Source organism: Erpetoichthys calabaricus, chromosome 10 (assembly GCF_900747795.2).
Source record: "Erpetoichthys calabaricus chromosome 10, fErpCal1.3, whole genome shotgun sequence".
Classification (NCBI taxonomy): Eukaryota; Metazoa; Chordata; class Cladistia; order Polypteriformes; family Polypteridae; genus Erpetoichthys; species Erpetoichthys calabaricus.
In genome coordinates, this window is record NC_041403.2 from 119,119,258 (window position 1) to 119,144,495 (window position 25,238).

At 36.1% G+C, this 25,238-nt stretch overlaps 1 protein-coding gene across 1 annotated transcript; it reads left to right on the forward strand.

Moving 5' to 3' along the window:
- Positions 1 to 700: 700 nt before the first annotated feature.
- Positions 701 to 22,863, forward strand: rae1 (ribonucleic acid export 1). Its single transcript, XM_028811819.2, is given in 15 exon segments — positions 701 to 817; positions 2,669 to 2,762; positions 2,943 to 2,957; positions 2,959 to 3,000; positions 3,002 to 3,049; positions 6,320 to 6,412; positions 6,518 to 6,604; positions 6,706 to 6,792; positions 8,531 to 8,602; positions 15,845 to 15,952; positions 17,304 to 17,410; positions 21,332 to 21,407; positions 21,562 to 21,756; positions 22,183 to 22,268; positions 22,581 to 22,863. Coding segments are annotated over 14 exon segments (1,107 nt in total). The 5' UTR covers positions 701 to 817; positions 2,669 to 2,672; the 3' UTR covers positions 22,582 to 22,863.
- The last annotated feature ends 2,375 nt before the right edge of the window (positions 22,864 to 25,238 follow it).

Sequence of the window (25,238 nt, forward strand, 5' to 3'; positions counted from 1 at the left end):
GTTGGGATACTGTACAGCGGGTTGGATAATGGATGAATGGTCTCCATATACCATCTCTTTTATTAAGTCCTATTTAATACATATCCCAGTCTAAAATAGGAAATTAATACCTGCCCCACCATAAAAAAAACTCACACAGTCCTATTCCATCAGAACTAGTGTGGTGTTGAGATGTCACTCATTGCATGGCTGCACTCGGGTCCTAAGTTGGTATGTCATGTGGTGGGTGCGGCAATGCGCCGTTTCAGCGCGTGCTCCTAACCTCTCCTCCTCTCCTATCCTCTCACTTCATAATCTGACATATGCAGAAACCCAGATAAAATTATATTGTAAAATCCACAGCCTAGTATTGACAATTACTGCTGCTTGTAAAAAAAAAAAAAAAAAAAAAAAAAAAAAAGGCTTTCACATGGTAGTTCCATTGTAAAAAGTGTTCGTCGTGGTCCGGGACGCACCGGTACGGAATAGAGCCGGTCTTCTCATTTTTTGACATTTACGTACAGGTGCAATGTTTAGATCAGTTTTGACTTACCACAAACTGTAGAAAGACCACCATTTACAAGCGAGGCATGGAAAACTTTACTTAACAATACAATTTAGACTGGGTCCTTCTTGAAATAAAAAAAAAATAGTTCGGAAGCCAATTCGAAAATAAGAAATTCACAGGTTTCACGTCTTTTGAGCCTTTCATCTGCCCGTACAAAGCGGTCGTTGACGTCATCAGTGCGCGCGATTCGATGCGCTAACTAGGGAGGAAATTGGGCGCTATACCACATTTTTGTTTCAGATTCGGATAAGTGTCGAACAACTTAAAAATGTGAGTAGTCGTGAATGTCTTAATTGAACTATAGATTTTTGGAAACTGAATTACGGTTTGTGTCATTTAGTTTTGCTTAATGCTTCTAGGAACCAATTCATTGCATTTGTCACAATGAAGTTAGTTATCAGAGGGCTCCACTTTTGGCGAACCAAAATGACATGTATTTGCAGAATAAAAGGACACTACCCATCGGAGGTGCACATTCACAGCCTTGTAAACATTACTTTCAGAAATATCTGGATTTCTAGACAATTTAACTGATATAAATAGCTCTTCATAGTTGCCTTTCACTTTCGCGTTAAAGTTATTGGCATTTTAATTTCTAGTACTAGTTAACCCACTTCCTGCTGTCACACAACACAGACTTTAGATTAAGAATCTTAGTCTTTTTTAATGCATTAATAAGAAAAGGTGCGTATTTATTTAGAACTGCTTATATTAACTGCTGTATTGTATCGGCGTCACCGTTTCTTAACTATGTAATGACAATATAATTCCTCACACATTTGTCTACAAAATTGTTTGCACCTTGCATGTGGTGACGATAGATAGTAAATGTAATCGAACTAGCTGTCATACGTGCAGCAAAAGAAATAATACGGATAATAATTAACCGTTGCTATATATATATATATATATATATATATATATATATATATATATATATATAATGTATAATGGTACAAAACTAAAATTGTTCTCCTGTTACTGTGGGTTAGCTGACTTGATGCCTGGTAAATCAAAAAAAAAAAAAAGACGTATAGTACCATCAGGACTATTGAGTTAAGTTTTCATAGGGTACCTCTTTCAGCATGATCCCCAACGGCCTATTAACTGTACATTAATGGCAATTACTAAACCATGTACTATTTTGTCATACAGCGGCTTTGTTTGCTCACGAGGGAGTATTTGTACAGTAATCATTCCCAGCTCCGTGTCCATGCCAATGTACAAAATGTACAAAGAATACATTAAGGCGTGCATAATTGTATTTAGCACTTTATTATTGGAAATTTAATCAGACAATTCTGTTTTCTTTTGAACAGTTTTAAGATTCATTCATCCTGTAAAGTTGATTAGAGAATTGCCCCCAAATGATAGGCATCACTATGAGATTGCTGGAGTAGCTTGTGAATAAAAGTTAGGTTATGTTTCTTGCAAAGTGACGGTTATGTATGATTTGAAATCGTAGGACCAGTGAAGATGATAAACGTTACAAATACTTAAAGTGTTGATATGAAAAAGAGAAGTAAGCTCACCATTATTAGATTGGATGTTATATATATAAATTGGGTTTGAATTCATTCGTTTTTCTGTAGGTAAGTAAATATGTGGTGGGTAATGATAATGTTTTTCACATATTCAAAATAATAATAATAATTTTATTAATAAGTACCCTTCAAGGCAAACAAGGGCACCTTACAGAGTGCATTAATAAGTCACAATATGAAATTAATAAAATATTACAGTACAGTAAAACCAGAATAAATACAATAATAAAACTGAATTTAAATTTATCAGCCATAATTTTCAGACAGAATAAGTCAGCTTAAAAAGAGTGTTTTAAGATGAGATATAAAGCTAGGAAGAGAGTCAATATTATGAATGTCTTGTGGGAGAGAATTCCAGAGGCAAGGGGCTGCTTGGCTGAAAGCTTTAAACCCCATAGTAGTCATATTTCAACTTTTATTCATGTGTTTTTTATATACCCATGGTACAAATGCCTGCTCACCCAGGTTAAAAAATTGCTTTGTTAGTACCTTTGGGCTTACACAAGTAGAACATTGTTTTCTCTTTAGGTATCTTTGTATTTAAGGCTAACAATTCTTTGATGTTTTGTATTTACAGAGGTATGAGTATGTTTGGATCAAGTTCTGGGTTTGGTTCAGCTGGAGCCAGCATGTTTGGCAGCACAACAACGGACAATCACAATCCATGAAGGGTTTGCTTTTTAATAAGTTTGTCAAGTAGAACAAGAAAAGTTTTCACTGTAGCTTTTCACAATATTTATGAAAGAGCAGCATGATGCTTTAATACAGGAAATATCAATAGTTTTACAGCATTTTGTAGAGTTAGTAGGAAGATTTGTATACTTTTTAATTAAAAAATGTGTTGTTTTCAGGACATTGAAGTAACCTTCACCACCTGATGACAGTATTAGCTGTTTAGCATTTAGTCCTCCCATCTCTGCCAGGGAATTTTCTTATCGGAGGATCTTGGGCTAATGATGTAAGTACTCTTTTTGAATTGCAGTGAATTTTATTATAGCCACATAAACATATTAAACAGTAGCTGAATATTTAAACAATGTAGACATAGAAGTGAATATTGCTTTTGTCATAAAATCCATTTTAGGAATGCAAACAGCACATAAAATCTGCTTTCATACTAGAAATGACATTTTCTACATCTGTATTAATCCTATGAAGCCATGTAGTTGGTACATTTTTAAAGCGTGTTATCCAAGAATCTCACTTTTACTCTGTCCCTGTCTAGGCCCTTCTGTTTAATTAATTTATTTTCTGCTTGTGGACAGTACTGACAAATGCTTTCCTTAAAACTAGTTTTGAACTTACCCCAATAACATGTTCTTAGACTGTGTCCCTGTTGTGGCAGAGAGCATTCTTGTTGGTTTTGATAGAATGTATGCACCTATTCATTAATTATTCTTTATTTGTAAATATTATACAGGTGCTGGTCATAAAATTAGAATATCATGACAAAGTTGATTTATTTCAGTAATTCCATTCAAAAAGTGAAACTTGTATATTAGATTCATTCATTACACACAGACTGATGTATTTCAAATGTTTATTTCTTTTTATGGTGATGATTATAACTGACAACTAATGAAAGTCCCAAATTCAGTATCTCGGAAAATTAGAATATTGTGAAAAGGTTCAATATTGAAGACACCTGGTGCCACACTCTAATCAGCCAATTAACTCAAAACACCTGCAAAAGCCTTTAAATGGTCTCTCAGTCTAGTTCTGTAGGCTACACAATCATGGGGAAGACTGCTGACTTGACAGTTGTCCAAAAGACGACCATTGACACCCTGCACAAGGAGGGCAAGACACAAAAGGTCATGTGTCCAAGCACATTAATAGTAGAGAATTGCGTGCAGATAGCGATGTCCTCTCAATGCAATCTATCGCTTTGGAGGCAGTCAAAACACTTAAAGTAAATTTTAAGGTGTGTATGTATTTCAACTAAATTATACCTAGATACAGTCCACATAGAAAATGGATATTGCCAAGTGTTAAAAAAGCAGGCTCTCATTCATTCTTTAATGCACACTTTCTTTTTAATTAACCCTGTTTCCCAAAGTGTTTAAAAAATGGAAAAGGTATAGTAAAATGCTTTAACAATAGAGATTACTTTATGTTGTTATTTTGGACATACTGAAATTTATGTTAAACAAGAAATGCAAAAAAACAAGCTCACATTTCTTGTTTGTGGAAAATATGCTGACACATGATGCAGTCTGTCAGTTGGCACTTTAATTTGTTCTTGTTTTAATAAAAAATAAAGAAATTAAATTCAGCATACTCTTCATGATGAATAATAATTTATTTTCAAAAGCACAAACGTGGTGACATGGTAAGAATGAAATCTCAGAATGTAGTCCTTATTGAGAAGCAATTATTTCTTGTTTATGATTGTGTACAATGTGTTTGACCAATTATAAGCTGTTCTGCACGGATTTTACACAAAATTCTTGCTCAACAAATAGACCTATAGCATGGAATGTGTTCTTTTCTGAACTTCACCTTTATTTGAAGTATATATCAGTTTTCAAGCATCACTTTTCCAATACTCTGGAGAGTTTACTGAACCTTGTAGCTATTGGCTCCTCAAGTTGAAACAGAGTGAAAGTAAACCAGTGGAGGCTTTGCAGAGCAGTTCACACCTCATTGAACAAAAATCTGCCAATTTCACTGATGACAATAGTAGCTATTTAACCAAAACACAAACTCTTCTTGGGAGTGATGTGAAAATAGATATAAAAAAAAAATCCCTCATGTTGGCATAGTTAAGCCTAAAATAAATTTAATTTTTTAAATTGATTTTGTGTATTTAAATTTTAATATACATTTAAATGTTTTCAAAATTTTGATTAATTAAAATATATTTGTTGTGTAAACATTGTAAATGGTTTAATGGACAGGTTGTTGATTTCGGACATGCACAGTAGAACTTCTTGTTGTGTTATTAATTTAAATTTGCTTAGAGAAATTGCACAAGTTGAGTATTTCAGCAGGACCTTTAAACTGAATCTTACAGTTGTGGTTTATATTATTAACACCACCTGTGTTTTAGGTTTATCATTTACAGTATCTCCCTAAAAAAGTGGAAAGTGAAACACAAATTTGTGTTACAGAGCAGCATATTATAAAACAAAAAACAAATTTAAAATTTATTGTGAAGAAATAGCATAAAAACTGAAAGTTAACAGGATACAATTATTGGTATCATTTTGAATAATTCAGATCAATTTAATTGAAATAACTAGATTCTCATTGCAGTAAAATTAAACTTCACCTGCAATAAATTGCCAGTACTCATATGAAATGATGACATGAATTTGTCACAAGGAATGATAGTTTTAATTCTTAAAGGTCGATTTCATTACCTGTTTCGTATTGACAATGGTGAAGAGAAGAGATCTTCCAAAGACCATCAGAAAAAATATTAGCTTTAATCATAAAAAAGTATAAGGTCATCTCCAAAGATTTTGGCCTTCGTCTTTCCACAGTTCACCATATTACTAGAAAGTTTTCAGCTCAAGGAACTGTCCTAAACCTCCCTGAATGTGGTGGGAGTAGGAAATTTAATCAAAGCAGTGGTCTACGATTGGTGTGAATGTTTGAAAAAGCACCATGTAAATTATCCAAAGAGTTTGAAGCTGACGTGGGACGACCTGTACGATCCTGTACTGTACACATTACACTAATCTAAGAATGGCTATATTTTCTGGAAGAGCAAAGAGGACCTAGGACTAGGCAAAAATACAATAATGACAGTAATCAAATATTTTAATTGTCTCGTTAGCAATAACTATATAGTAATTATTTTTTTGTTTTTATAGTCTAAACTCTTTGTTTATCTGACTTTGGCACAATTTTCTGTAATCCAGATATACCTACCAGATATTCTTTCCAGCATGTCCTCCTGTCTTCATTCTCATTGACTGAAGCATTCTTATTGAATTTAAGCACCATAATCCTTTGTTGTTTTTTTCCTAGTAAGAGAGTATTGTTATATTATTTCTTTTTGTGTTTTTGTTATTTATGTTGTATGCATGTTTTATTTACAAAATCATATAATAAATTGACCATTTATGATATAGCAACATTTAATAATGCACAGCCCAGTCCTGGTTTCGTGGTTCTATAGTCAGTATTCTTCTTTCCATAGACAAGTATCACTGTCTTTGTGTTGCGCCTAACCCTTTGCATTATTTTATTTTAATTATAAATTCTAATTCTTTTGCAGGTCCGCTGTTGGGAGGTCCAGGATAATGGACAGACTGTTCCTAAAGCACAGCAGATGCACAGTGGTCCCGTGCTTGATGTCTGCTGGAGTGATGTATGGTTATGTGTTTTTTTTTTGTTTTTTTTTTTTAAGCATTTTAGCTCAGGAAAAATAACAGTGGCCTGCTTTCTAACTCCTTTTTTCATCCTTGGATGACAGGATGGAAGTAAAGTCTTTACTGCCTCATGTGACAAAACTGCAAAAATGTGGGACCTCAATAGCAATCAAGCGGCACAGATTGCACAGGTAAAAGATAAACTGTCTCTTAAGCTACGTCAAGCTTTATTACTGTAAGTCCAGTGATGTTTACCCATTTGTTTTTTTTGTTTTTTTTTTCCCTTTTGTAGCATGATGCCCCAATTAGAACTGTACACTGGATAAAAGCACCCAACTATAGTTGTGTGATGACGGGAAGCTGGGACAAAACTTTAAAGGTGGGAGTAAAAAAAAATATTTTAGGGGTAGGGGGCTGCATAAGTATAGTTATGGGTCACATCTGAAAGGCCTGTGATATTAGGTATTTGGTTGTTGTACACTTGGAATTAAGCAAGTATCATAGTGGTAATCTTTTCATACTGAATATCCAAGTTACTGTTATTTTTATTGAACTTGGTATGTACTCTTTAGGCACTTTCTTTTAAAAGGATCTTTTCCTAATCTGGTTCTTTGCATCATTAACTCAGTTGTTTTTTTTTATTATATTTATGTTTTTTAAAAATCAGATTACTTGGACATATAGACAAAGATATGTTAACATTAAAGTACCTTTCAGAATTTACATGTAGTACATTCACACAATTAAAACTTTACACACCCCAAAATGGCAAGTGTCTAGTGGTGTAAAAAAAAAATTAGCCAAGATAAATCATATCAGATTTTTTTTCTACCATTTTTATGAAAATGGCAGCCTATAGAAAGAAGGTGAAAACAATTCAGAAACTGTTTAGGGAAAAAAATAACAATAAAAAGGTACCAAAACCTGGTTGCTTAAGGAGTCTCCCCTTTCAAGATAACAATAGCCCAAAGCATACACCCAAATTAACAAAGAAATGGCGGCACTAAAAAGAGATGGACGTTCTTGAATCGACCAGCCAGATGCCAGAACTGAATCCAATTGAAAGACTCTTGGGGGTAATCAGAAATACATAGGGGATGCCCCCCCCCCCCCCCCCCCCCCCCCGTTTTGACATATGTAAAACATTTTTATAAGGAAGATGTAAAATATTGCCAAATCTAGATGTGCCAAACTGTTAAGACTTTTCCCTAGATAGACTGAGTGCTGTAATAAAATCAAAAGGTGTTTCAAGAAAATAGTAGTTTGGGGTGTGCAGACTTGTTCAACCAGAGTTTTGTTAGTTTTTGATCCAAACCCACCAAATATGTTTTCGGATTTATTTTCACCTTCTTTGTATTAGTTGCAATTTCACAATAAACGTGGAAAAAAGTTCTGACATGATTTATGTTTGGTTTCATTTTTTTACATCAAAAAATACCGCCATTGTGATAGGGGTGTGGAGACATTTTATATTCACTGTATCATGGTAAATAAATAGTAAAGCATTAATTAATGTAATACAGATATGGCCATTTTATAACAAAAGGTAAAAGAAAAACTCATGTAACAGTATTTCTGGAGAAAGCAATCTATGGGGCATATCTATGGCAGGCAAAGTCACAGTTTTTCTAACATAGGCAAATCAGCTACCTTTCCCATAGATAGAGAGATAGATAGATAGATGGATACTTTATTAATCCCCAAGGGGAAATTTACATACTCCAGCAGCAGCATACTGATAAAAACAATATTAATTAAAGAGTGATAAAAACAGCAAGTTAAAAAAAAAATGCAAGGTAGAGAGTACAAGGCAGGTATAATAGACAATAATCTTGTATAGTGTTAACGTTTAAACCCCCCCCAGGTGGAATTGAAGAGTCGCATAGTGTGGGGGAGGACGATCTCCTCAGTCGGTCAGTGGAGCAGGACAATGACAGCAGTCTGTTGCTGAAGCTGCTCCTCTGTCTGGAGATGATACTGTTCAGTGGATGCAGTGGATTCTCCATGATTGACAGGAGCCTGCTCAGCGCATTCTAAAATATTACAATTATATGCTGAAATCCTTAACTATATAAACTTAGTCTCTGACTTCATCCAATTTTTTCCTGTCGTCCTAGTTTTGGGATACACGTTCTCCGACACCAATGATGTCATTACAGTTACCTGAGCGATGCTACTGTGCTGATGTTGTAAGTATACAATAACATGAAAATTTCTGGCTACTACTGGTGTGACACCAGTGTTGTCCTAAAATGCATAAAGAATTTCTTCTAAAGTATTGCAGTTCAATATTTTATTTGGCGACAGTTTGCATTGAATGAATTTAAGCTAATATGCATTTCTTTAAGATAGGGAAGTGAAGTTTTCACTAAGGGAGCACAGTATCATTAGTGTATCCAGACTTAGTCATTTCCCAATGCGCATATATGTATCTTTTAATAAATTCTGAAACAATTCAAAACACATGTAGTTGTAATTTGGAGTACAAAATATTATGATTACTATTTTCTTTTATACCCCTGCCTTCCATTCACATGCTAGTAGTGTTTTCCCCCCAGTGGAGTTTGTTACTGGCACTCTTGTGTAGAATCCCAAGCCAGTATTTCTATTATCTTTTGAACCATAAAAACATTTCACCTTTTTTCAGGATCTTTGAGTACAGTGTGTATTATTGGAGCCATATTTTTTTCAAAAGGCCAATATTTGGGCAAATATACTATTTTGCTTCAGCTTGTCCAGTGGTTATATATAAAAGAGGTTTCTTTTATATTATTTCCTTGTTCTTGAACCTTATTTTTCTTTCAATAATATATTTCATTTGCCTAGCAGAGGGTAAAAAACTATACTGTACAGACAAACACTCCACCATCTTCAGTTTATGTTGATTGTACACCTTCATGACTGTCATCTTTCAACAACTCATTTCTTACTTCCTCACACCACCACTTTCTGCTTCAGATAACACAGCATTGTGATAATTTTAGGTGTGTTGTTTAATGATTACTTATTTTACTGATTTCTTGCTGTGTTGTTTCATGGTTTATGCCTTTTATCTGTTTAATCACTGACACCAACATATTGTAACCTATCACTTGCATCATAGTATATTTTATACATTAAGTTTGGTTTATTACATGATAACTGTGCTGTTTAGCAAGCGCAGAATTAATTTTTTTTGGTAGTGTAGTTTAGGGTAATTTCTGAGTAAACTTGAATTTGATCCAGAATGATGTAGAATTTTCTGCATAAGGAATCATGGAAATCATTTTCCAGAAACAAGTTAGGCTGCTGAATCAGGCTATATGGGTGTTTTTATAACATCCATCCATTTTCATAAACCTGCCTATCCAGTGCTATGTGATAGGGAAGCTGGAACCTATCCCAGCAAGCATTGTGCACAAGGCAGGAGTAATCTCTGGACACAGATGTGTGCCAGCCTATCACAGAATATACACACACCTACACACAAACATATGTCATGAGCCAATTTAGCATTGCCAAGCCACCTAACCTGTGTGTTTGTGGACTGTAAGAGGAAACTTGAAGGGAGAACATTCAAATTTTATACAGGGAGCACCTAGCACTTCAACCCTGATCTCCTTTTTGCGAGTCAGCAGGACTGCCACTACTCCACCATGCTGTGCATATTATGACATACTAAACAAATTTAAAAAGAAGAATTTATGTTCTCTCCATATTGAGTACTTGTTTTATTTGTTTTGGTGTTGAAGAAAGTTAAAACTCTACTTAATAAAAAGGAAGATTAGGGTGGGCTGTTTGAATACTTGGGTTGGTAATCTGGCATAATTTAGACCCTCATTGCGCGAAAAGTTTACCAAAATGAGTTCTAGGCATATAATTTCTTGAAGAACACATATATTAAACTTACAGGCATTAAACTTTGTTTTTCCTTACCCATAGTGGTTTATTTCTCTTCCCTATATGATCTTTACCCTTTCCATATTATCCTTTACCTAAGTATTGCACCATTACCCTTACATTTTCTACTTTATATGTTTTTATTTTCCTGAAAGGGTTATAGCCTCTGATATTATATAGATATTTGTTTAATAATAATAATAATAATTCATTACATTTATATAGCGCTTTTCTCCGTTTATGATTTTATTAACCCAGATTTTTGGGTTTTACTCCTAAAATAATGTTGCCGCTGCATTTTCTATTTAGAGGCAATATGTGAAGTGTCTGAATTGTGTTGTATTTATTATTTATATGCATACATGAATTCTTACATCTGCTTAAGTGACTCAAATCCGTTTGGCCCTTGAGCAAGGCCCTTAACCTGCAATTGCTTCGTCCTGGGTATGACGTTAATCTGCATCCAGCCCTGCAAGCAGGTCCTCCAACTTGCAGGGAAAACCTGTGGGTTGATGGCAGGATTGGTTCTCCAGCCACTGTAAAAAAAAAACACCTCACACTGTTCCAATGTGGTGCTGAGGTGTCACCCATTGCACGGCTGCACTCGACACCCAATCCGGGTGGCTTGTCTTGGGATTAGTGCGTCAATGCACTGTATTAGTGCAAGCTCCCAACGTAATCTCGTTCAGGATTGTGAACCACCAGAGCCCATCCTAGCAACACTAGGCACAAGGCAAGATAAAGCCTTGGGCAGGCTGCCAGTTCTTCACAAGGCACAATTAATCTTACCTTCCAAGTATTTTGGAATATGGAGTGAAGATGGGAGTACCCGGAGGAAAACACCAATGACAAGGACTGGTCAAGGGGTTCAAATGCAGAACATTGGATCTGTGAGGCAAAAGCGGTAACCTCTGCCTTACTGTGTCACCCAGCTATTTATTTATCAATCTTTTTATTTAGATTGATTCCCCCATGCCGTCAAACTTTCGGCAAAAAAAAAAAAAATGTAACTGTTAAACCCATCACTGTTTACCATTTTCATTCATATAGTTTTAACTGCTGGTAAAAAGTCTGTTCAATGCCATCTTTGTTGTGTGTCAACTAAAACATTTTAAGACCTTGTGTTTTCGCTCTTTTTCAATTTTTTGTGTTGTTGCACTTTTTTCGAATTCCTTATGGGGTGCATAATTTCTATTGTTTGGCATTTACAATGCATTATATTATGGGATAATGCATTTTTCTGTTGTAACAATATATCCACACATCATACTGCAGCCAATAAACTAGGAGAGAAAGAAAAAAGAGCCTGTTTTCTTTACCTGAAGGAAAATAAACAGTGCCTCCATTTTTGCAGAAGTTTTTCATAGATTACAGTGATCCCTCGCTATATCGCGCTTCGCCTTTCGCGGCTTCACTCCATCGCGGATTTTATATGTAAGCATATTTAAATATATATCGCGGATTTTTTGCTGGTTCGCGGATTTCTGCGGACAATGGGTCTTTTAATTTGTGGTACATGCTTCCTCAGTTGGTTTGCCCAGTTGATTTCATACAAGGGACGCTATTGGCAGATGGCTGAGAAGCTAGATTGCTTACTTTTCTCTCTCTCTTGCGCTGACTATCTGTGATCCTGACGTATGGGGATTGAGCAGGGGGGCTGTTCGCACACCTAGACGATACGGACGCTCGTCTAAAAATGCTGAAAGATTATCTTCACGTTGCTATCTTTTGTGCAGCTGCTTCCTGAAACGACATGCTGCACAGTGCTTCGCGTACTTAAAAGCTCGAAGGGCACGTATTGATTTTTGACTGAAAAACAAACTCTCTCTCTCTCTCTCTCTCTCTCCCTGCTCCTGACGGAGGGGGTGTGAGCTGCCGCCTTCAACAGCTTTGTGCCGCGGTGCTTCGCATACTTAAAAGCCAAACAGCCCTATTGATTTGTTTGCTAGAGATTGTTTTCTCTATCTATGTGACATTCTGTGCTCCTGACACGCACTCCTTTGAAGAGGAAGATATGTTTGCATTCTTTTAATTGTGAGACAGAACTGTCATCTCTGTCTTGTCATGGAGCACAGTTTAAACTTTTGAAAAAGAGACAAATGTTTGTTTGCAGTGTTTGAATAACGTTCCTGTCTCTCTACAACCTCCTGTGTTTCTGCGCAAATCTGTGACCCAAGCATGACAATATAAAAATAACCATATAAACATATGGTTTCTACTTCGCGGATTTTCTTATTTCGCGGGTGGCTCTGGAACGCAACCCCCGCGATGGAGGAGGGATTACTGTACTCCCTTTATAGTTGTGTTGCTTATCAACTTTGGAAGTAATAGTGATGGGCCGCACAAGACCTTCTGCGTTCTTTCTTGTGCATATCATTTTCTGGCACAATGTCTTTCCGTTGTTCTTACAGAAACATTAGTAATGCTACTCTTTTACCTTGTCCAAATAAGTCAAAGTGTTTTGTTTTTTTTTAAACACAGGAAATAAAATCTGTTGAATTTTTAGCATAATTTTCGATGCTTTTCCAGAAGCAAATATTTAAGGCAAAATTATAAAGAGTAAGAATTGAGCAAGAAATAAAATGTATATACTGTAGCTGTTTAACAATCAAAACATATTAGATATGTGTTATACAAGAAAAAATATTTAATTGTATTATGTAATTAGTTTCTTGCATTCATCTTGTATTTCTGTTTACTGAAGGTGTACTGTAGTCAGTTGTTTGTGATGCTTCTTGCTTTAATGCTTACAGGTACTATTAGTTTTGGTTACAGTTTTGGCCTCTAGATGGCAGTGTTATATGATTAACAAAGAGTACTCAACATTTCAAATGATTTAATCAACCCGTCATTTATTTTTGAATTCTTTGTTTTTAAAATATTCTAAACCATGATTTATTTTTGGAAGTAAATAAATAATAAAAAAAAAATAGTTTACTTGCAATTACAACCACATTCAAGTAAATAAGTACAGCTTTTTGTTTTGAGGTAGAGTGTGCCCTGTACAAGTCGCCAGGTGTTTTGTGACATTATGACAAAGGAATGCAAAACATAAACCACCTACTGAGGTGTGTAAAATTTTCACTACTGAACTACTGGAAAAAACAATTAAAACTAAAAAGAAAACAACAGCGTTTTTTTAAATCATTGATTAAAAGCATTAGGATATTTCCTCATGCCTGTAAAAAGTACCTAATTGAGACTAAAAATTTCTTTGGCAAATTTGTGAAAATAATTTAACTTCAGATCTGTTATATATTCAAATATCAGACATTCTGTTAAGTGTAAGTGGCACGGTGGCGCAGTGGTAGCACTGCTGCCGCACAGTAAGGAGTCCTGGGTTTGCATGTTCTCCCCATGTCTGCATGGGTTTCCTCCAGGTGCTCCGGTTTCCTCCCACGGTCCAAAGTCATGCAGGGTAGGTACATTGGCGATCCTAAATTGTCCCTGTTGTGTGCTTTGTGTGTGTGTGTGTGTGTGTGTGTGTGTGCGCGCGCACGCGCGCCCTGCCCAGGGTTTTGTTTCTGCCTTGTGTCCTGTGTTGGCTGGGATTGGCTCCAGCAGACCCCATGACCCTGTGTTAGGATATAGCAGGTTGGAGGATGACTGACTGACTGTTAAGTGTAAGTTATTCATCCAGTTTCTTACACACTTTTTTCAAAGTTGCAAAAAAGAGCAAGCCATGGAGGTGACGGGCATTCCAGAGCATACTCAAATATTTATTTGTTTACTCAATTATTAAGTATAAATTTAAGCAATGTATACTACTGTGCAAAAGTTTTAGGCAGGTGTGAAAAAATGCTGTAAACAAAGAATGCTTTCAGAAATATAAATAATGATTGCTTATTGTTATCAATTTATAAAATGCAAAGTGAGCGAACAAAAGAAAAATCTAAATCAAATCAATATTTGGTGTCACTACCTTTTGCCTTCAAACCAGCATCAATTCTTATAGGTACACTTGCACAAAGTCAGGGATTTTGTAGGATTCTAGTCAGGTGTTTGATCAACCAATTATACCAAATGGGTGCTAATGATCATCAATGTCACACGTAGGTTGAAACACAGTCATTAACTGAAACGGAAACAGCTGTGTAGGAGGCTTAAAACTGGGTGAGGAACAGCCAAACTCTGCTGCCAAGGTGAGGTTGTGGAAGACAGTTTCATGTCATGGCAAGATTGGGCACAGCAACAAGACGCAAGGTAGTTCTACTGCATCAGCAAGGTCTCTCCCAGACAAAAATTTCAAAGCAGACTGGGGTTTCAAGATGTGCTGTTCAAGCTCTTTTGAAGAAGCACAAAGAAACGGGCAAAGTTGAGGATCGTAGACGCAGTGGCTGGCCAAGGAAACTTAGTGCAGCAGATGAAAGACACATCAAGCTTATTACCCTTCAAAATCGGAAGATGTCCAGCAGTGCCATCAGCTCAGAACTGGCAGAAACCAGTGGGACCCAGGTACACCCATCTACTGTCTGGAGAAGTCTGGCCAGAAGTGGTCTTCATGGAAGAGTTGCAGCCAAAAAGCCATACCTCTGACGTGGAAACAAGGCCAAGCGACTCAAGTATGCACGAAAACATAGGAACTGGGGTGCAGAAAAATGGCAGCAGGTGCTCTGGACTGATAAGTCAAAATTTGAAATATTTGGCTGTAGCAGAAGGCAGTTTGTTCGTCGAAGGGCTGGAGAGCGGTACAGGCAACAGTGAAGCATGGTGGAGGTTCCTTGAACGTTTGGGGCTGCATTTCTGCAAATGGAGTTGGAGATTTGGTCAGGATTAATGGTGTTCTCAATGCTGAGAAATACAGGCAGATACTTATCCATCATGCAATACCATCAGGGAGGCGTATGATTGGCCCCAAATTTATTCTGCAGCAGGACAACGACCCCAAACATACAGCCAAAGTCATTAAGAACTATCTTCAGCGTAAAGAAGAACGAGAAGTCCTGGAAGTGATGGTATGGCCCCCACAGAGCTCTGATCTCAACATCATCAAGTGTGTCTGGGATTACATGAAAAGACAGAAGGATGTGAGGAAGCCTACAGCCACAGAAAATCTGTGGTTAGTTCTCCAAGATGTTTGGAACAACCTACCAGTCGAGTTCCTTCAAAAACTGTGTGTAAGTGTACCTAGAAGAATTGATGCTGTTTTAAAGGCAAAGGGTGGTCACACCAAATATTGATTTGATTTAGATTTCTCTTTTGTTCATTCACTGCATTTTGTTGATTTGATGAAAGTAAATGATTAACACTTCCATTTATGAAAGCATTCTTTGTTTACAGCATTTTTTCACAACTGCCTAAAACTTTTGCACAGTACTGTACCTTTTTGTTTGTTTGTTTGTTTAAAACTTTTTCTGCATGTCATCTTTATACTTTTTTAAATTGCTAAAACATTTCGGACCCACTGTAGTCTATAAGGGCTTGATAAAGCACAGAGTAAATGCTACATGGAGGAATTTTGTCCAATGTCAATTTAGAGTAATGATGACATAAAACACAAGTCTGCTGGTACACAAACAATGTTCAGTAACATCTGAGGCACTATGTTGTAGGTTTATCCCATGGCAGTGGTTGCAACAGCTGAACGGGGCCTCATTGTCTACCAGTTGGAAAACCAGCCCTCTGAGTTTCGTAGAATTGAATCTCCACTGAAGCATCAGGTAATTACAAGTCTTTTTCTTCCAAAAAATAATGCTTACAAGCCTTCGGATGTTCTACAGCACATTAATATAAGGTGTTTGACAGTTCTATTAAATATTTGGTTGTTTTTGGGTACAGTTTTTCATGGTAGTCTTGAAACACAAATTTAAAAAACAATTGAATAGATAACATTTGTGTTCATATTAACTCTGTGAAAGTTACTGATGGGCAATTTTCCTTTCTGTAGCAGTAAATATTTTTTATTTCTAAGCTACATTGCCTTAATATTCAACAGTGTCTTTATATAAAATGGAGGATTCACAAGGTTTTGGGGCAGCCATGCCTCAATTATTCGAAGCTGTTGTGGTAGCATCAGGGGGGGCTACACAATATTGGGTAGATGGTTTTAATGTTGTGTATGGTCTGTGTTTGAGGTTCTGTAAAATATTTTAACACTTTTTCCATGCATACATGTAAGGTTTTTCAAATGTACATATTAAAATTTTGCATCAAAGCAAGCAGAGTTCCTGGAGATAAACAGATGGTTTCACTGTATGCACAAACACTTTAAAGATACATTTATAAGATGCTTTATTTTTAGAATTTGTAATTGTACTTTAAGAAATCTGCTGCATAATTAATTTATGGAGATATTCATTCTCTCACTCTCTCTCTTCAGAACATGTAAACACAAGAGACTTTGTGTTTATTTGAGTGATTTACTTTATGCACAAATATCTTCCTAACACCTTAGTATTTAGACACTGACAAATTAAATAATACAACCTGAAAATGTAAATTAGTTTTGGGGTCTTTGTCACCAGTTCTTAAATTCAAGAGGCTTTTCAAGGTTCCCAAAGTGGCAAAACTGCAACTGTAATTAAGAGTTCACACACAGTGAGGATAATTATTGGGTTCATAAGAATTACTTAACAAATGCTTTGAAATCACTTCAGGGGTTTTTTTTTTTTTTTTTTTTGCTTGATGATTTCTCACTTAACCAATGTGAGAAAATGCCCATATAAGATAAATCGTTTAATGCATCTTGATATCTAGTTACTCAAGGTGTGAAGCTTCTTGGAGTATCACTCTATTTCTTTTAGTTTATACCTGAAAAAAAAAACTCATTTTTAGACCATTTTCTGACCAGATTTTATGCAAGAAAGTACACCCTTATGATAAAGAGTGTCTTCAGAAAAATTATCAAAAGGACCTCAAGTTGTGCATGTCATATCAAATGGACACCAAGTGTTCCATTCCCTAATGGGGTACCCTATAAAATTTGTTTATATATTTTTGTGTATCTTTAAATAAATTATGTAAGATAAATAAAACCCCGTTTAACTATTTTTTTTGTTTCATCTATTTCAGCACCGCTGTGTTGCCATCTTTAAGGACAAACAAAACAAACCCACTGGCTTTGCATTGGGCAGTATTGAAGGAAGAGTTGCTATACATTATATTAATCCACCCAATCCGTGAGTGTGTTTGCTAATAAAAGTAAACATAATTATGTAGTATTCTCTTAAAATGCTAATATGCAAATTTTCTTAATTATAGATGAAATTGTTTGTTCTGATTTAACATTCTTTTATTTTATATTGGCTCGTTACCAGCAGAGTTACCCTAATTATTTCTGTAAGCATTTATCAAACTGTTAAGAGAATTTTCTGTCTCTTATCTCAATTCTACATGGACTGTCAGCACTTGATATCTAACCGCAGGTTTTTTCGGGATGGCAAAGTAAATTGGAATTACTGTATGTGCCACAATCTAATGCCCTGAAAAAGAAAGAAACCGTATTGTAGCATTTTGCAGGTCCATCAGAAAAGCTGTCCTTTTAACCTCCTTGGCGTTACATTTTTTTCTAAATGAATCATGTAAAAATCATTGTATTGGCTTGAAAAATTACATATTAAATCTGATCTATTTACTGTAAAACGTGCAAAACACTAAAAGTACAAAGTCAGATGTGTAGCAACTATAAAGATACAAATAATAATAATAATGCTAATACCATAATTACTTTCAAAATGTGTTGTTTTTGTGGTATATCTTGAAGCACGGTGAAACACACAAACCAACGTAATAGTAGGGACAATAGTAGCGTGATTCCTTGCAGATTTTCTTTGCAGACTGATCAGCTTTTGAACAACACAATGCACGTGTGTGATTAATTCATCAGAAGCCCTTTTGATTTCACTGTCCATTTCAGTTTCACTGCCTGAAGACAGATTAACTTCATCATTACTGCTCATATCACTGTCAAGAGTGTGCAACACCTTGGCTTTTGAAAAACGTTTCTTACAAGAAGCCATTATGAGGCTAGGAGAAGACGTTTCTGCACCATTTCCTGAGCAACACTTGGGCCTGTCACTTATGCAAGACATGCCTATATTGTTTCCTGAGCAACACTTGGCACAAACAGTGTTGGCACTTTCATAGCCCTAGTAATTCTTTGGTCTAATGCTTACATGAGATGCGTCTATACAGTTGCCCGAGTGATGCTCAGGTCTAACACTTTTAGCACTGTTACAGCACGAGTGACATTTGGGTCTAACACTAAGGAGGTTAAGTCTGAAGCACTTCAGCTTTATGACATAGATGTGTAGGTCATTTTTTTTTAATGGACTCTGCATTTACAAAAGAAGACAAAATCCTACCAGTTCATATCCTTTCAATTTCTTTTTATCCTTAGTCAAAATAATTTGCTTCTACTTTATATCACTACCTCAAAGCTATAACTAAAATATGCTAGTACATACACTAGTGAATAGTGGCATATTACTCAAACCCTTGAAAATAATTACTTTCTTACAGCGTAGGTTTTAATTTTGAACAGGAAAAAGTACTATGCAGGTTATTTTGAATTTTTCATATTTTTTTTGTTGCAACATCTTGCTGAAATCATTTAAATTAATTTTGCACTACATCAAGCAATACTTAATATATCCCAAAATGTCAAAGTAAAAACAGGATTTTAGAAATTTTTAAAAATGCATTCATCCTTCCATTTTCTTGACCTGCTTTCCCTGCCACCTGTCCCAACAAGCATCGAATGAAAGGCAGAAACAATCCCTGGACACAGTGCCAGTCACAAGGCTGCAAATTTCTTAAAAATAAAAAACTGAAATATTACATTGACACAAGTATTCAGAACCTTTGCTTAGACCTTAATTGAAGCACCTTTGTTAGTGATTACAGCCGGGAGTCGTCTTAGGTATGACACAACCAGTTTTGCACACAAGAATTTGGGGATATTCTTCCATTTTTCTCTGTAGATCATTTCAAGCTCTGGCAGGTTGTATTGAGACAGTTGATGGACAGCTGCTTTCAGGTCTCTCCAGAGAAGTTTGATTGGGTTCAGGTCCGAACTTTGGCTGGGCAGCACGGAGACATTCCCGGAGTTGTCCCTAAGCCAGTCATATTTTATCTTTGTTTTGTGCTAGCAGTCATTATCCTGTTGAAAAGTGAACGTTTGGCCCAGTCTGACATTCAGAGTGCTCTGGACCAGCAATTTACATTAAGGATATCTCTGTACTTGCTGTGCTTGGCCTATTCTCAACTCTGTTTTGTCTCCCAGTCACTGCTACTGAAAAACAACCCCTTCAGCATAATGTTGCCATCATCTTTCTTCACCACTGGAATGGTATTGCACAGGAGATTAGCCGTGCACGGTTTCCACCAGACATTATGATATTCTTAGTTTCATCAGAACAGAGAGTCTTGTTTATAAGTCTGAGAAACCTTTAGGTGCCTTTTTGCAAATTCCATGTGGGCTTCATTGTGTATTTTATTGAGTAGGGGCACCTGCTTGGTGTCTGTTGTCATAAATCCTTGACAGGTGGAATGTTTCAGTGATGGTTGTACTTTTGGAGGTTTCTTGTATCTCCACATAGGTTCTCTAGAGCTCAGCCAGAGTGATCATCGGGTTCTTGGTCTACTCGCTTTACCATTGCCCTCCTCCCACAGCTGCCTGAGTTTGGCTGGGTGGCCACCTTGGAAGAGTCATGGTTTGTGCCAAACATATTCCATTTAAGAATAATGTAGGTCATTGTGCTGTTATGATCATCAGCCCCACAGGAATTTTTTGTATCCTTCCCTAGTTCTGAGCCTTGAAACGGTATTGTCTTTAATTTCTGCAGGCAATTCCTTCAACCTCCTGGCTTGGTTTTTGCTCAGATACACAATGTCATTTGTGGGGGCCTTTTACACTGGTGTGTGCCTTTCCTAATCATGTCCGGTCAGATGATCAAAGGAATGAAATGCACCTGAGCTAAATTTCAAGTGTCTTAGCAAAGAGTCGGACTACTTGAGTGAATGTGATAGTTCAGTTTTGTATTTTTAATAAATTATCCTGATATTATTTTGTCATTCTGAGTATTGACCTTTGCATCGTGTGGGGAAAAAAATTTGGATGTGAGCAACAGTAGGCTTTGTGCCCTAGGAACCACGTTACCCGAACTATAACATTTCAGTAATAATTTACTGGTCTGATGCTGATCTTTCTAATCATAAAATAGATCATTACAATAACAGTTGATGAGAAAAATTGCATAATTAATTGCAGAATTGTGGTATTTGATGGTTCCTCTAGAGTGCCTCTTTCTCTTGCACGATTTGGCTCAAAAACATAACACATGGTCATCTCATAACAGACTAAGTTTTGAGTTTGGTATTTTTCTTTCCAACTTTTTTTAGCTCTAGACCGTCCTCAAGAAACTGTGACATACAGATAGACACACACCCATCATTCAGATATCGATGTTTTCAGTATCAGGGGACCCTAAAACGTCACGGTCCGGTGAAAACCAGAGATCAAAATTTTGACAAACCTAAAGCTTTCACTCCTCCCCCATAGATGATAAGTTATGGTGGGGGAGGGCGCAAAGCAAAAAAGAATTTAAATGATTTTAGTAGAAGGCTGCAAAATGTGAAAAGGGTTCTGAATACTTTATGAATCAAGTTTAAAACTGAAAATTCTTTAGGTAAGTCTTGTCATTCAAGAAAGAAAGAAGGAAGGTCAGGATTAGGAAATTATGTAAATAATATTTTGTTGATCCCAACAGGGAAATTAGCATGCTTGTAATTTTTAATGAAACCAAGTTTGTATTTACTATTTATTTTGAATTCACAGACATGATCCAGGGATAGAATTAAATAAACATAAAATTAAATAAAATATTCCATCATTGATTTTAACCAAACTTAATTCAGGAACTTCATGTGTTTGGATTATAAATACAAATAGTTTTCCTGTATTGTTTACTCTGTCTTAAAGGCTTACTTAGTCCTCTCCAGAACAGAGCTGTTTGTTATGGTTTGATTTTTTTTTTTTTTTTCCAATTTCTGAACAATGCTAATATCATTTTAAATTAATTAGAATTTTTTCCATATAGGGCTAAGGATAATTTTACATTTAAGTGCCACAGATCAAATGGAACCAACACTTCTGCACCACAAGATATTTATGCTGTAAGTGTACACAACTGTTTCTGGTAAGAGACGTTAGTATGATGTGAATTTTTGCTCCATTTGAGTCTGGTGGAGCTGTTTCAGACTCTAGAAAGAGCCATCACAATAAAAAGAACCAACCAACGTGAATACAGCTTAATGTATGTTTGTGTAGGTAAACGCCATTGCCTTTCATCCAGTCCATGGTACTCTTGCAACTGTGGGGTCAGATGGACGATTCAGCTTTTGGGATAAAGATGCTCGTACCAAACTAAAGACATCTGAACAACTGGACCAGCCTATCACAGCCTGCTGCTTTAACCACAATGGCAACATCTTTGCGTATTCCTCCAGTTATGACTGGTCTAAGGTAAAGAGATATGCAAATTTATCACTTTTACAAGATGGTAGAATATTTTAGTTTTTAAGACATGATACTCTTTAATAAGTTTAGGGCTTATTTTTCAAAGTTTGTTTTCTTACAAATACAGAAAAAGTAAATGATTTTTTGAGTAGTTGAACATTGTTAGTACTTTTAGTCGGGCTTTTTAAAAGGAGTTTATAAGAATTGAGCACCTCCAGAATGCTACTGGATAGATGCACAATATCTTGATGTAGAAGACTGTAGTTTTTAGGTTGTAGATTTGTTACACAACAGCAACACAACAACTTGTTTCTTTGATATATTTCATACAGACGAAGGCAGCCTCAAATGCTTTTTAACTTAATTGTACTGGTTTTGTTTGCCTAATAAAAGTCTATTTTAGATAACTTACTTAAATGCTTTAACACACAGGGACATGAATTTTACAACCCTCAGAAGAAAAATTATATCTTTTTGCGCAATGCTGCAGAGGAATTGAAGCCTAGGAACAAAAAATGGTGAGAAGTGTCTTCAGAGGTCTTAAGGAATTAGGCTTTAGGAATATTGCAAAATTGTGCCATATATTTTTTTAATCATATTTAAAAGCCTGAACAAATAACTTTAAAAAGTGGTCTGTGTTTTGTGTTATTTGATGTTGTGTGTTTGTATATTCTTGCTTAAAAAAAAAAAAACAGTAATCGTTGGTGTTAGTTCTTCTTTGCATAGCACTTTTGTCAGAATAGCCATAGTTATGTTGCACATACAATTTTTAGTACAGGCATGTTTTTGTAGTTGGCACTATTTTTCAACCTTGTATTTTCTTTAATCAGATTCTGCCTGCATTAGCCATTTTTGCAATTGGACATCACTTGGTCAACACGAATATCTTCAAATTCCCTTGCAATTTAAATGCAAGAAAAACCCTTCTTTGCCAGTGGAAGTTACAGAAGGAGTGTGGTGCTCTTGCATGGACCAATAAGCAGAGTCCTTCAGTTATTAAGACTATAGGAAAGGGGGCTTGTTTAATTTTATTTTTGTTTTGTATTATTTTTCAGTCATGTTTGCTATTTTCTTATTATATATGTATATTAATAAAAATGCCTTTAAATTACACCCTAATATGTCAGTTCGTACTCATTTTGCCAGTGATGTTATTAAAGCACACTCTTCCACTGTAAATAAACATTTCAGTTGTCAGACATGCTAATTATATTGTCATATTTATAATTCTCTCTTTTAAGTAATGTTTAATAACAAAGTAAGGTAATCCTGTTGGACTTGCATGGTAATTTTCTCCCTTTTTTGGTTCTTCCAACTAATCAGTATTTTTTGTTTTTGAAAGTATAGATGCCAAAATTTCTCATTAATGTACTGGGAAGTTTTGAGAGTAGTAGAATTCATATTATTCCGTGCTTCAAATATGTTCCTGTTTTCCTGGAGCAATGCATGATTGGGTTAGTCATGCTTTTAGCAAATAAATAATCTTTGAAAAACGTGTATGATTTTAATTAGATTATTAAGATAAAAAGCTAATAGTAGGAGTAGTGTCAATCTGATGCTGCTCTGTAGACCTTCTGGACATCCTGCACCCTACCTGTACCAAAAATGTGCAATTTCATCATATCAAAGTGCGATTAATATTGTACTAGCTGTGCTACCCGTCTTAAGACTGGTGGAAGTCTAAGTAATTAACGTAGACCTCAGCGTTAACTTTTGCAGTGTGCCGTGTAATGCAGATGTCTCTGTTATATGCCATTTGGTATAGGCTTCATAAAGTAGTAGTCATATTTCTCATCTGTTGGAATAACAGAGACAGCAACAAGACGGACACACAGAGAGAAACACTTGTCCTTTTATTAAGGTAGATTGTGCTTTTTCTCATTGAAAGTTTATTCTTGCTTTTTCCCCCCAACAGGCTGGTGGTGGCTTTGGTTCTTCGTAAATGCATTTTGCACAACATAAGAATCAAATTTTAGACATTGAGCTATAAATTTTAATTGTTATCCCCAGCATGTATTTATTAAAATGCCATTGTAGATTTTTGTTTCCTTTTCCACATTTTATTTCCGTTTCACAAGCTGCATTATATTTAACTAAAGTGGGCACCTCAGTAGAAGTGAATGCAACTATGTTGACCCAGGTTTTCACTCTGTAACATTGTGCGGTTTGTCTGTATGCCACTGTTGTCTCCCAGAGTGCTATGAATAAACAGTTCAGTAGGACATCTTTGATATTATTTTGCCTTGTCAAGCAGCAGCCATCAGAGATTATACAAACTTCTGACATCTCTTCTGCAAATGATAAAGCAAGCAAACATGCACAACTTGCATACTGACTTTACATGGAGTTTGACCAGTTTACAGCTGCTAAAAGATTTTCACATTTTATTTAAAAACGATAATCCACATTGTGCAGAAGTTTAGAAAACATTCTAGTTGTGCTATCTCAAGCATTTTGGACTTCTTTCAAGATAAGTTCACATGCATAAACTAATTTTCTCATTAAGAACAGTAGTTGGCATTTGAAAAAATGGAAAACTCTCGAACCATGTTTGAATGCAAATTATTTGCTTACTGCTTCTTTTCAAAAACTGCTTGTAACCTTCTACTTTTACAAGGGATAAACTTAACATTTTGAGCCTGTTCCAGAAAGCAGGATTAGTGTGAAATCTGGTTAAAGTTAAATCAGGATTTGCAGAAACCGGTCTAATGCAATCCAAGAAAACAACATGGATTTAGCCAAATCTGTATTTGTAGAGGGGCGGCACGGTGGCGCAGTGGGTAGCGCTGCTGCCTCGCAGTTGGGAGATCTGGGGACCTGGGTTCGATTCCCGGGTCCTCCCGGCGTGGAGTTTGCATGTTCTCCCCGTGTCTGCGTGGGTTTCCTCCCACATTCCAAAGACATGCAGGTTAGGTGGATTGGCGATTCTAAATTGGCCCTAGTGTGTGCTTGGTGTGTGGGTGTGTTTGTGTGTGTCCTGCGGTGGGTTGGCACCCTGCCCAGGATTGTTTCCTGCCTTGTGCCCTGTGTTGGCTGGGATTGGCTCCAGCAGACCCCTGTGTTCGGATTCAGCGGGTTGGAAAATGGATGGATGTATTTGTAGAATAAATTATGCCAAAATTTTGTGATCAGTGAGACCAAAAATAATTAGCTAATCCTGCACTTTGAAACGGTCAGGATTTGCCTGTTCCAGAAAGAAAGATTTCACAAAATCCAGCTATGTTGCTGGAGAAACCAATGCTCTGAAACTAACCTGCAGATTTAATGTGAGGGATTAACGCTTTGAGACTACAATAGTTAAGGAGCAGAGCACCCAGTCATAAGATCAAAGTCTGTAAATGTCCTGTCGAAAATGCCAATGAAATGTTGAAAGTGTCAAGCCATTTCCTGAATGTACAATCAACATAGAAGCACAACTCCTTCACTAAGTCCTTTCCAGAGCAATGTAATCAGCCATTCTAGTGTGTTCAGATCGGTGTCAGTATGAA